Below are 12,271 nucleotides of genomic sequence, written 5' to 3'. Positions count from 1 at the left end.
TGTGGTGGCGAGTGCTGGTTCTCGGTCTGGCGCACTGTTCAGGCTTGGGTGAGTTAATGATGGAAAACCCTAAATTCCTTTGAACTAGCTTAATTGGAAATTAGTCTGGGGTTGCATAGGTTAAGTTTAGAGTTAATAATATTCATCTGTATTTCCATTTTCCTATTTCCTTATCTTTGATTTTTTATTAGTTTCACCTTTGTTGTTTAATTAATTCCCAAGTAATAAAATCTGATCCTTTTGTGAACTAAAGCTTAGAGGCTCCTTTCTTATTGGCTTGGGAGAAATATTTCAAAAGGGCATTTCAGAGGGGAGGTTTAAACCTAAAAGGTCCCTCATATTTCCAGGACCCCAATATTAAGGTGAGTCACCCAAATAATGCTCCATATATCAAATTTTGGCCCTCACATAGTGGTCCCACCACCAAGTAAGACCTGGCATAAAGTAGGCACTTGGTGAATGTTTTTTAGATTGGAACCCAAGAATGCCCTAGAGCCTCAAAGAATTGGTGCCCCCTTACCACCTCTGCCCAGTTTTCAGAGCAGGTTGCTCAGCCCACAATTCATGGAGGACCTGCCACTACTGGGACTTACCATTGATAATCCTGGCCACCCGCCAAAGTCGGAGAAGGATCAGTAAGCCAAGAGCTTCAAAGGCATGCTCTTGGAACAGAAGGACCATGTCCAGGACAAACGAGATAATCACAATAACAGCGTCCAGGATCTCAAACTTGTGGTAGAAGAACTCCTTTTGGAAGACGTATAATTTTAATGCTATTTCTATCATGAAGAAGGTCAAGATGGCAATGCTCAAAAAGTGGAACACCTAAAAGAACAGGCAGGGAGTCAATAGTCAGATTATACTCTTTCTGAGCATCACCGTCATCATCATCCCTGGTCTCCCTACTCATTTTCCAGTGGCTTCCTTCAAATCCCAACTAGAATCCCATCTTCTCCAGAAAGCCTTTTGCAACCCCTCAGTCCCAGTGCCTTCCTTCTCTTAATTATCTCCTATTTATCATGTAGAGAACTTGTTTTTGCATATTTGTTTGCTTGTCATCTACCCCATTAAATCATAGGCTCCCTGAGGGCAGGCACTCCTTTTTGCCCTTTTAAAAAATCCCTTTCCTTGAATCTTCCATATGTAGCACAGTGCCTGGCACGCAGTAGTTACTTAACAAATCTTTCTTGACTGACTAACTGACTTCCAAGGTGATGAAAATAAAATTGAGATTACATATATGAAGTGCTTTGTCAACCTTAAACTTAAAAATAAGTGCTATTGGGGGCAGCTAGGTGGCGCAGTAAATAGAGCACTGGCCCTGGATTCAGGAAGACCTGAGTTCAAATCCAGCCTCAGACACATGACACTTACTAGCTGTGTGACCCTGGACAAGTCACTTAACCCTCATTGCCCCGCAAAAGGTGCTATTTTTATTAACTATTATTATTCAAAACAACTTATCAAGTTGTCTTTTAGTTGCTATGGTTGAAAATTTTATCATTCTGTGATCAATCTGGTGATAAACCTCTGAAATTAGGTAGACTGAGATACTCATTGTTGGGTGAATGGGAGATGCAAAGAAAGGCCCAAAAAATATTAATAGAAAAAAAACCAACCCCCCCTCAAAAAAACTTAAATTGAGCCCCCTTTAATTATAATGACCAAACAGTCCTTCTAGAAGAGTGGAGAAAATTGATTCCCCTCTCTTCTTTGCAGAGGTAGGAGATTATGAGTGTGGTACATATGCTATTATATATGACTGATGTGTTGGTTGGTTTTGTTGAACTAGTTACCCCCCCTCTTTTTTTTCCTTTTAATTTTTATCTTAAAAGGTGATGGTTGGCTGAGTAGGAAAGTGAGGAGTGATATATTTGGAAATAGAGGTGATGTAAAAAAAAAGATATGAAGAAAATGTTTTATAAAAGCAATTAGCTAGGCTGGACTCAGAAGACAGACATACAGTCACTTTCAAAAGCCCTGAGCTAGCTTCCCACCACTTTGAAGCATCTTAGGAAGGACATTAGGATAGATTTTCCTCTGGCTCTAAAACATGATCCAGCCCTTAGCTAGTGATGAATTTTTTGTTAATGTCCCCTTAACCACAAGGACTCCACCAGACAACCCGAATGACCACTGGGAAACTTCTATGTCTGCTTTCTTCTGTTGATAAAATGAATTCTCATGCTCTGTGCAGCTGTGCATCTCCAGAGAGACTGTCACTTTCAGACGAAAGGAAAGCCCAATGCTATTTTAGGGCTTCTTCTAAACACAAGCTCCACCTTCTTTTAACATTCATCACCTCCTTTAAGACTAGGTATAAAAGGCACTTCTCTAGGAAACCACCTCCTCCATCTCCATCTATAGGGACCCTTCTTTCATTCTGCATCTTCTTGGTGACTTAGATGATTGTTAGGAACCCTCAGTTGTACCCTGAATGGTACCCTGTTCATTCTTTTACTCTTGCCTATGTTTTATTGGGTTGTCTGCTGTAAATAAATTTTTCTTTTTCATTCAAGAGTGCGGAACACTAGTAGTGATGGTAGTAATAGTAGTGGCAGTAGTTATAATAATAGTAGTGGTAGTATTAATAGTAGTAGTACCAATAGTATTAGCAATAGTAGTAGTAGTAATAGTAATAGAATTAACAGTAGTAGCAGTAAAAATGGTGTTGGTAGTAGTAGTAGTAACAGTAGTAGCAATAGTAGTAGTAATAACAGTAACAGCAGTAGTAATGGTAACAGTAAGAGTAGCAGTTGTGATAGTAGTAGTAAAACAATAGTTGTAACTGTAGTAGTAGGAGTAGGAGTAGTAACAATAGCAATAGCAGAAACAGTAACACTAATAGTAACAGTAGTAGCAATAGTAGTAGTAATAACAGTAACAGCAGTAGTAATGGTAACAGTAAGAGTAGCAGTTGTGATAGTAGTAGTAAAACAATAGTTGTAGCCATAGGAGTAGGAGTAGGAGTAGTAACAATAGCAATAGCAGCAACAGTAACACTAGTAGTAACAGTAGTAGCAATAGTAGTAGTAGTAACAGGAATAATAGTAGTGGTGATGGTGATGATGGTGGTGATGGTGGTGGTAGTTGTCAGAGAACTTGGGTTTAGATCTAATATCTGATGACTGTTAGTTGTGTGACCTTGAGCAAATCACTTACCCCTCCCTGAACCTCTGTCTCCTAATCTGTAAAATGGGTGGGTGGGAGGGAGGGTTGGACTAAGTAAGTTGTACACACTTTTGCACAGGTTGTTTTCCCCATTACTGGGAGCTTCTTGAGGGCAGGACCATGTTTGTCTCTCTTTGTATCTCCAGTGTTTAGCACCATGCTAGGCACACAGTAAGCACTTAATAGAAACGCTTGTTTAATTTGACGAGGTCTCTTCTGGCTCTAGTTCTACAAGCTGATGAGGACAGACACTCTCTAAGAGAAGAGCAGAACATGAGCAATGAATAGAGTGTAAGCTGCTTGAGTCAGGGACTGTTTCATCTCAGTCTTGCTATCCTCAGTGCCCTGCACATAGAGAAGAAAGGGAGAGGGCCTGCACCTCTGATTTCACTGGTATAGGTACCTGCCATGTGGGGAAACTCCCTCTACCAATACAGGTTGGCACCCTTTCTGCAACTCATACACTTATGGAATATCCCAGAGCACTGAGAGGTTAAGAGACTTGGCCACAGTCACACAGTCAGGACATGTCAGAAGTGGGACTTGAACCCAGTCTTCCTGGGTTTCAGGCTAGCTCTATAAGCATTACATTCATTACACACATAGTAAGTGCTTAAAATATTTGCTGAACTGAATCAAAGAAAGAGCAGGGGGGCAGCTAGATGGCACAGTGGATAGAGCACTGGCCCTGGATTCAGGAGTACCTGAGTTCGAATCCGGCCTCAGACCCTTAACACTAGCTGTGTGACCCTGGGCAAGTCACTTAACCCCAATTGCCTCACCAAAAAAAAAAAAGAAAAGAAAAGAAAAGAAAAGAAAGAGCAGGCTGACATGCCAAGCCATGATGATGGTGGCCCTCAGAACTCTAGTGGGAGCCATGAGATCAGAAACTGGAGTTTGAGAGACAAGAATGGTGTTGTACCCTGGGCACACATTGGTAGCAGCTAGCATTTATATGGAGTTTTAAGGTTTGCAAAGCACTTTACAATCAGTATCTCATTTCATCCTGTGATTTTACTCAGGATGTAGGTGCTGTTGTTCTCTCATTTTACATATGAGGAAACTGAGGCAGGCAGTTTCTTGTACTGAATACATTTTCTCTATATCCTCTGCTCTCCCAACTCCCTGTTTGTGGTGGGGAAGTCAGAATACTCCTTGTTTCCCCATTATTACCACTTTCAAATCCTGCCTTGACCACCTTCACTAGGCACCTTCTTGTTTTGAGAGTCATACTAGCTAAATTTGTCACTCAATAGAAAATCCTGGTAGTTGTTGGCTATAGACACGTCCTCTCTCTCCCCTCCCCCTCCCCCAAGGGACTCTCTTTCCTCAGTAAGTGCCTGGCTGAATGTCTTTCTCTCTTTCCCTACCCTCCACCCTCAGACTAGGATTTACCTCATATTTCACCAAAAAAACCCTATAAGACTGTTAATGGAGAGCTCCATCTTCTCCCTTCCTCCTCACCTCAAATTTCTCAGGTATCTTCCTCTTTTATCTCCTCCCCTTCTCTGGTCTCAGATGAAGAGGTGGCCTTTCTTCTCACCAGCATCAACCCCTCTACAATGGGTCTCAATCCCTTCCCCTCCCATCTCCTCCACCAGACTGAAAACATTACCATCCCCGTTCTCTCTTTTAGTTTCAATCTCTCCCTATCTACTGGCTGCTTCCCTCCTGCTTACAAACACTCCCATGTCTCCCTGCCCCCTCTAACCCCAGCCATCCTCAAAAAACTCACTCAGTCCTTCCATCCCTGCTAACTATTCTCCTGTATCTGAACTCCTTTTCTCAGTTCAATTTCTTGAGAAAGTCACCTCCACTCTGTGCCTCCACTCCCCCTCCTCTTTCTAAACCTTCTGCACTCTGGCTTCTGACCTCATCATTTAACTGAAACAGCTCTCTCCCAAATCACCACTGACCTCTTAACTGCCAAACCAAATGGCCTTTTCTCAATTCTGATCCTCCCTGACTCCTCAGAAGGAGCTGACATTGTTGATCACCTCCTTGTCAATGCTCTCTTCTCTAGGTTTTCATAACCCTGCTCGCTCCTGGTTCCTCTTATCTGGCTGACAGCTCCTGCTCTGTCTCTTTGGCTGGTTCCTCATTCATGCCACACTTGTGGCTGTCCCCCAGGCTGTGTCCTGAGCTCCCTTCTCCTTTCACTCTACATTATCTTGCTCGGTGATCTCATCAGCTCCTAACTCTAGGCACAGGATTCCCAGATCTATATAGAGCCAGCCCTAGTCTCTCTACTGAGCTACAGAATCATGCCTCTCTAGCTCCCTCTTGGACGTTTCAAACTGGATGCCTCATCAGCATCTCAAGCTTACAATGTCTAAAACAAAACTCATTCTCTTTCCCCTCCTAAACCCATGTTTCCAGTCATTTAGCCCAAAACCTCAATGTAGTCCTGAACTCCTACCTCCCAGTCACCTGGGTATCCAACCCATTGTCAAGTCTTCTCATTTCTACCTTTGCAACATCCTTCAAAGACACCCCCTCCTCTCCTCAGGCACTGCCCCCACCCTGGTGCAGACCCTCATCCCCTCCCCCCGGGCTACTGCAATAGCCTCTGGGGCACCTGCTGGCCTCAGGTCCATCCTCCTCAGTGGCTAAGATCACAGGTCTGACTAGGCCCTCCCCTGATCTAGGAGCTCCTGGGCTTCCCTATTCCCTCCAGGAGCAGATCTCACTTCCTCTGTCTGGCTTGCAAAGCCTCCATACCCTGCCCCCTCCTTACCTTTCCAGTCTTTCTTATACCTTCCTCCCCTCCCTCTCCTCAGAATCCAGCTTCTCTGGCCCCCAGCTGTTCCTCCTGTCTCCACATCTTTGCATTGGCCATCCCTCAGACCTGGAAGGCTTTGTCCCCTCACCTCTGCTTCTGGCTTCTCAGGCTTCCTTGCCACCTTCTCCCCTACTACCAGTGCCTTCCCTCCAGAGATTCCCCTTCCCTCAACTCTGTCTGCATTTCAAATGTACTTATCTGTTTGTATGTCTTTCCCATTAGAATGGGAGCTCTTGGAGGGCAGGGACTCTGGGGTCTGGTTTGCTTGTTTGGGCTTTCCAACCCTAGCACTCAACATAGCACCCAACACTTGGTAAGTGCTTAATAAATGTTTGACTGCCTGAGTGGCCATTTTTATTTCAATAAACTCAGATCAACATCTACACTCAAGGAAGCCTTAAAGGGAAAGAGAAGGCCTATGTAGAAGTGAGGAGGACTGGTTCTAACCCTCTCCCTTGGTGATGGAGACTATGGAAGGGGGAGGGCAGATGACATCTACTGGAGAGTTCCTTGGAGCAGATGAGAAGCCTGGCCTCCAATGAGATGAACTCTGCAAAGTGTTTGGAAAACCTTAAAGCCCTCCATGAATGCTGGTCATTGTCATTGTCATTATTGTCATCACCACCACCACCACTACCAGTATCACTATTATTCTCACCACCACCGCCATCTTCAACCATGTGGCCTGGAATGAATCAATGACCTTCTCTGAAGCTCCAGAGTAGAGTAACTGACCTGATTTGTAATCTCTTAGGATGTTTAGTGTGTTATAGCAGAAAGAAGCCTGGTTCTAGAATCAGAGGTGGTTGTTGTTGAGTCATTTCAGTCATGTCTGACTCTCTGTGGCCCCATTTAGGGTTTTCTTTGCAAATATTCAGGAGTCGTCTGTCATTTCCTTCTCTATTTTAACAGATAAAAAAAACCGAGGCAAACAGGGATAAGTGACCTGCCCAGGGTCATACACCTAGTAAGTGCCTGAGGCTCAATTTGAACTCAGGTCTTCTTGACTCCAAGCCTGGTGAACTAGCCACTGTACCACCAAGCTGCTGCAGCTAAGCAAACTTAGGTTCAAAACTTGCCTTTGCCACTTACTACCTGGATGACTTTGGGCAAATCACTTGGCTTGCCTGGGCCTCAGTTTCCTCATTTGTAAAATGTGGGGGTTGGACTAGGGGGCCTCCTAGGGCCCTTCCAGCTTCCAGGGCCCTGCAGAAACTGTGATCCAGATATGTTAAAAGCTTACTGAGGGGGGCAGCTAGGTGGCGCAGTGGATAAAGCACCAGCCTTGGATTCAGGAGGACCTGAATTCAAACACAGTCTCAGACACTTACTAGCTGTGTGACCCTGGGCAAGTCACTTAACCTCCATTGCCCTGAAAAAAAAAAAAAAGCTTACTGAGGGGGCAGCTAGGTGGGGCAGTGGCCTTGGATTCAGGAGAACTTGAGTTCAAATCTGGCCTCAAACACTCGACACTTACTGGCTGTATGACCCTGGGCAAGTCACTTAATCCCCATGCCCCCCCCCAAAAAAAAAAGCTTACTGAGGGTAAGCAGCTCACCAGTATGAGAAGTGATGCATTCAGGGAAAAACTGGCAGGAGGGGCTAAGTGATGACTGACAAGAAACAGGGGAAAACCCTGCTCATGAGTCACCCTTCACAACAGGGCCTTGTGATTTATTCAGGCTGTTGTGACTGCACAGAGTTTTGGACACATCTCTTTTGGTGGGGCTATGGGGTAAGAGTGGGAGAAATGGTGATTTCATCAATGTGGGCCAAGTCCTAGTTTAGAAATTCCGTCCACCCACACCACTCAAGCCATAGGCCTAGAGAATTGCCTGGGGCCACAGAGAGGTCCCACAGGATCCTAGATTTAGAACTGAAAGGACCTCAGATACCATCTAGTCTAAAGCCCTCACTTTACAGATGAGGAAAGGGAAGCCCAGAGACCTTAGATGACTTGTCCACAGTCACACAGGGAATACATAGGAGAGGTGGGATTTGAACTTAGGTCTTCCTGACTCCAAGGTTGGCCCTTTATCAAAAAGCCTCTGAGATGGATCAGTATGTAAGTACCAAAAAGTGTTGGAAAGTAGTGGGGAGATATTATGTGGGATGAGACACTGTGGGATAACCTGGGTCACTAAGTGAGATAATAGAGAGCTGACTGGAACAATAGAAAAAAATAAATAAGCCATCTGTGGTCTACCTTGGCAGCATAGTTCTCTTTATCATGCTGGATGATGTTCAAATCTATCATCAGTTCAGCGAGCACCAGCAAGGCGTCCACAATGACCAAGCAAATGATGATAATCTATGGGAAGAAGAGGGAAAATGTTTCAAATTCTTCACAGTGAAAAGAAATCAGGTGATAAATACTTTCTTCCAAATAAAAGAGCTTGAAGGTCGTTCAGTTGTGTCTTATTCTTCATGACCCCATTTGAAGTTTTCTGGGCAAAGATATTGGAGTGGCTTACCATTTCCTTCTCCAGCTCACTTTCCAGAAGAGGAAACTGAAGCAAACAGAATTAAGTACTTGCCCAGGGTCACCCAGCTAGTAAGTAGTTGAGGTTAGATTTGAACTCAAGTCGTTCTGACTCCAGACCTGGGGCTCTATCCAGTGCACCACCTAGCTGCCCCCACCCACCCCCCCAATTGTTCGAAAAAGCACTTGAGTAAAAAAGTTCAAACTGTTTCATAACAAGAAAATGTGAGTTAAAACAACTCTGAGGTACCCTAACACCTATCACACTGGCTAAACCAGTTAAATAAAGGATAAAGCTCCGTGTTGGCAGGACTGTGGGAAAACAGGCACATTATTACACTGATGGGAAATGTGAACTGGTACAAAGCAACCCTTTAATGTACAATCAAAATGACCAAACTGATCCTGATTCATAGCCCTGTGACCCTGCTCCCTAAAGATAACCTTAAAAGACAACAAAACAGACCTATCTGTTCTGTGGTTTATCACTGCTTTATTTACAGCCTCTAAGAACTGGAAGTGGCCATTGGATTCAGCCATGGAGGTGTTCAGGGGCTCCCCTGAACTGACCTTCTTGAGTTGCCATATTTTACAAGCACACTGGATCCTGAGTGTGCAAGAGGCCCTGAACATGCAAAGGATGAAACCCTTCTTGGGCTGACAAAATTTGTTGTTTGCACCCCAAGCTGTACTCCCCATGTGTCCTTGGGAGTCAAAATTGGCACAAGTCAGTCTGTGCTAGGCTGAGAAACTGGTTGTGCCTCTGGGACCCTTGCAGGTAAGCAGAGCATCATATCTTCATAGTCTAGCAGTTCCCGAGGGAAAAGAATTGGACTTTTGCCATCCTACTTTCTTATGTTGCTCTTCCCTCTCTTTTGTCTTCCTCCTCCCCTTCAGGAGGGGATTGAGACTTTCCCAATCCCTCCGGCTCTTTCCTTCCTCCCATGCAGCTCCCTTTTGGGAAGCCTGGCTGTCCACCCCTCTCCCCTTTGTTGCAATTTCATAAATATGCAAATGAGCTTCTGTTTGGATTGGAAATTCCTTGAATATGGATGGGAGTTCAAGATACATGTTCCCCTCCTCCCTCCCTCTCTCTCTCTCTCTCTCTCTCTCTCTCTCTCAGTCTCTCTCTCTCTCTCTCCTTTCTCTCTCTCTCTCTCTCTCTCCTCTCCTCCCCTTCTCTCCTCTCCCTTCTCCTCCCCTCCTCTCTCTCTCTCTCTCTCTCCCCTCTCCTCCCCTTCTCTCCTTTCCCCTCTCCTCCCCTCCTCTCTCTCTCTCTCTCTCTCTCTCTCTCTCTCTCCCCTCTCCTCTCCTTCTCTCCTTTCCCCTCTCCTCCCCTCCTCTCTCTCTCTCTCTCTCTCTCTCTCTCTCTCTCTCTTTCTCTCTTTCCTTTCTCTCTCCTCTCTGTCATTTTTATAACACATTCAGGTTTGCAAATAACTTTGTAAACATTAGCTCATTTTAAATACTCGATGGCATTCAACAAAAAGATGGTCACCCAGTCTTTGCTTAAACAACTCCAATGGAAGCCCATTCTACTTTGCCCTAGTTCTAATAATAGAGAAGTTTGGGGGTTCTCTCCCCTTTTAGTTGAGCTAAAATCTGCCTCAGAAGCTTTCCCCAATTACTTGTGCCCTCTGTGTCTATGTATGTGTGAGAATTGGAATGACATCGCCTGCTGGGAGAGATATTGCAGGGAAGCTCCGCCATGAGGAGAAAGCATGTGACTTGGAAACCATGTGACTTTAGCATCCAGAAGTTACATCTATAGAACCACCTGTGGGACCTGTCAATCAGAGCTACCAACCAATTAGCTTGGAGCTGTGTGTATATGTGTGTGTGTGTGTGTGTGTGTGTGTGTATAAGGCCCTGTTTCCAGTTTCACAAGGAGGATACTGGGAGAAGCCCCTGAGGAGGGGTCTTTTGGGGTTCCTGACCTTGCCTTGGCGGGGTTGGATGCTGGGGTCTATTAGATAGAGGAAGCTTGCCTTTTACCTCTCTCTCCTCACCAACTTCTGATACACTTTAATAAATACTTAAAAGGCTAAACTCTTGTTAAGCTTCTAATTTAAGGCAACCACTCATTAGATTTTAGACATCATAGCTAGAATTTTAGGCCCTTACAGATAGTGACCACAAAGTGAATGTTGAACCCTGCGATCCTCTGATCTTCTGGTTGGGTAAGGATTTTCCCCTATTTTCCATGAGCTTGTCTCTTTAAGTTTTAATTTGGCCGTTAGGTACATACTTTAACTCTTAAGTACTTTTTTCTAATTTTAGCCTCCTATTTCCACCCAGGCCAAGATGGACCTCATTTTTTCCACTTGGTCCTTATGAATTTGAATGTTCTATTCCTATTTTTATTTTTATTCTTACTTTTCTTTGTGTTATAGTGAAGAAATTTTTGAATTACAAAACGGGGACTAATAATGCATACTATATCATACAGGGCTACCCCCTTGAGAAAATAATCGTGGCATGGGACTCTTATAAGCTACCAATTCAGCCAGACATGAAAAAAGCAAGATTTATCAAACTGTGTTTTATGTGGCATAAAAAATATTCTAGCCTAATGGAAAACAAATGGTTAGAGAATGGATCTTTTGATTACTTAATGCTGAAAAATTTACAAATGATCTTTCACTTTGAGTCCCCCAAAGATTTAACTTATTGGAACCTCTGGAATGTAGCCAGTAAGGAATTGACCAAAAAGGGAGAAAAAGAGGAGGACTCTGAGTCTGAATGTGAATGTTAGTCTGTCTCTCAGGCTGAAACATCAACCAAGGAAATAAAAAAGGAAAAAAGAGAAAATTCATGTGTAGAGGAGACAGAGAGAATAAATCCTTCCTCTTCAAGAGGTCCCCTCCCATGATAAAAGGGGTGTTGTAGTAAAGCTTAGACAACATAGACCATTTGGCCCCAAAGATTTGGGTTTATGGAAACGAGAAATTCCTAAATTTGATGAGGACCCTACAGCAGTTATCGGCCACTTTAGGGTAATTTTTAGAGGATATCAGCCTACTTGGAATGATGTTAATGATCTCATGGAAACAATATTAGCCCCAGGGGAAAGAGCTGACATAATGGCTGCAGCAAATGCCCTGGAAGCCACAGGAAAGGTTGATATTGGGTGGTCTGTTCAAGACCCTGACTCGGACCCCAATAACCCTAGGCATTTTTTTTTTTTGCGGGGCAATGGGGGTTAAGTGACTTGCCCAGGGTCACACAGCTAGTAAGTGTCGAGTGTCTGAGGCTGGATTTGAACTCAGGTACTCCTGAATCCAGGGCCAGTGCTTTATCCACTGCGCCACCTAGCTGCCCCAAACCTAGGCATTTTGATATGTTGAAGGAGGCAAGATAAACAATGTTGAAAGCAATGGAATCCTGTGCTAGAAGGACTGATAACTGGCAAAAAATTATAGATACGAGCAAAACCTTTTCCCCCAGTATCATCATTGGTGGGGGGAGATGCCTCTGTTGCTTCCTATATACAGGAATTACAAGGCAGACTACATGAACTCCATGAGGCAGGAGCAGCAGTACAGGCTGGCCCCCTTGGACTTCTCCTTACATGATTTGAAACCAGGAGACAGTGTATATATCAAAACTTTTCAGCGGACTAGTGGGACCCAGCCAGCTTGGGAAGGTCCTTTCCAAGTATTGCTAACAACTCTGCCATCAAAATCGGAGAGAAGCGGAGCAGCTAGGTGGCGCAGTGGATAGAGCACCAGCCCTGGAGTCAGGAGGACCTGAGTTCAAATCCGACCTCAGACACTCGACACTTACTAGCTGTGTGACCCTGCGCAAGTCACTTAACCCCAATTGCCTCACAAAAA

General features: G+C 44.3%; 1 protein-coding gene across 2 annotated transcripts in view; it reads right to left on the bottom strand.

Moving 5' to 3' along the window:
• Positions 1-12,271, bottom strand: part of HVCN1 (hydrogen voltage gated channel 1) — a 47,004-nt gene that overhangs the window by 8,292 nt on the left and 26,441 nt on the right. For both annotated transcript variants that reach the window (XM_043964081.1, XM_043964089.1), the window contains exons 4-5: positions 8,160-8,264; positions 594-825 (exon numbers count right to left, since the gene is read on the bottom strand). In XM_043964081.1, coding sequence (XP_043820016.1) covers positions 594-825; positions 8,160-8,264 — 337 coding nt within the window. The remainder of the gene's footprint in view (positions 1-593; positions 826-8,159; positions 8,265-12,271) is intronic.

This window comes from Dromiciops gliroides, chromosome 1, assembly GCF_019393635.1.
Source record: "Dromiciops gliroides isolate mDroGli1 chromosome 1, mDroGli1.pri, whole genome shotgun sequence".
Taxonomy (NCBI): Eukaryota; Metazoa; Chordata; class Mammalia; order Microbiotheria; family Microbiotheriidae; genus Dromiciops; species Dromiciops gliroides.
This window is presented reverse-complemented; position numbering and strand designations above follow the sequence as displayed.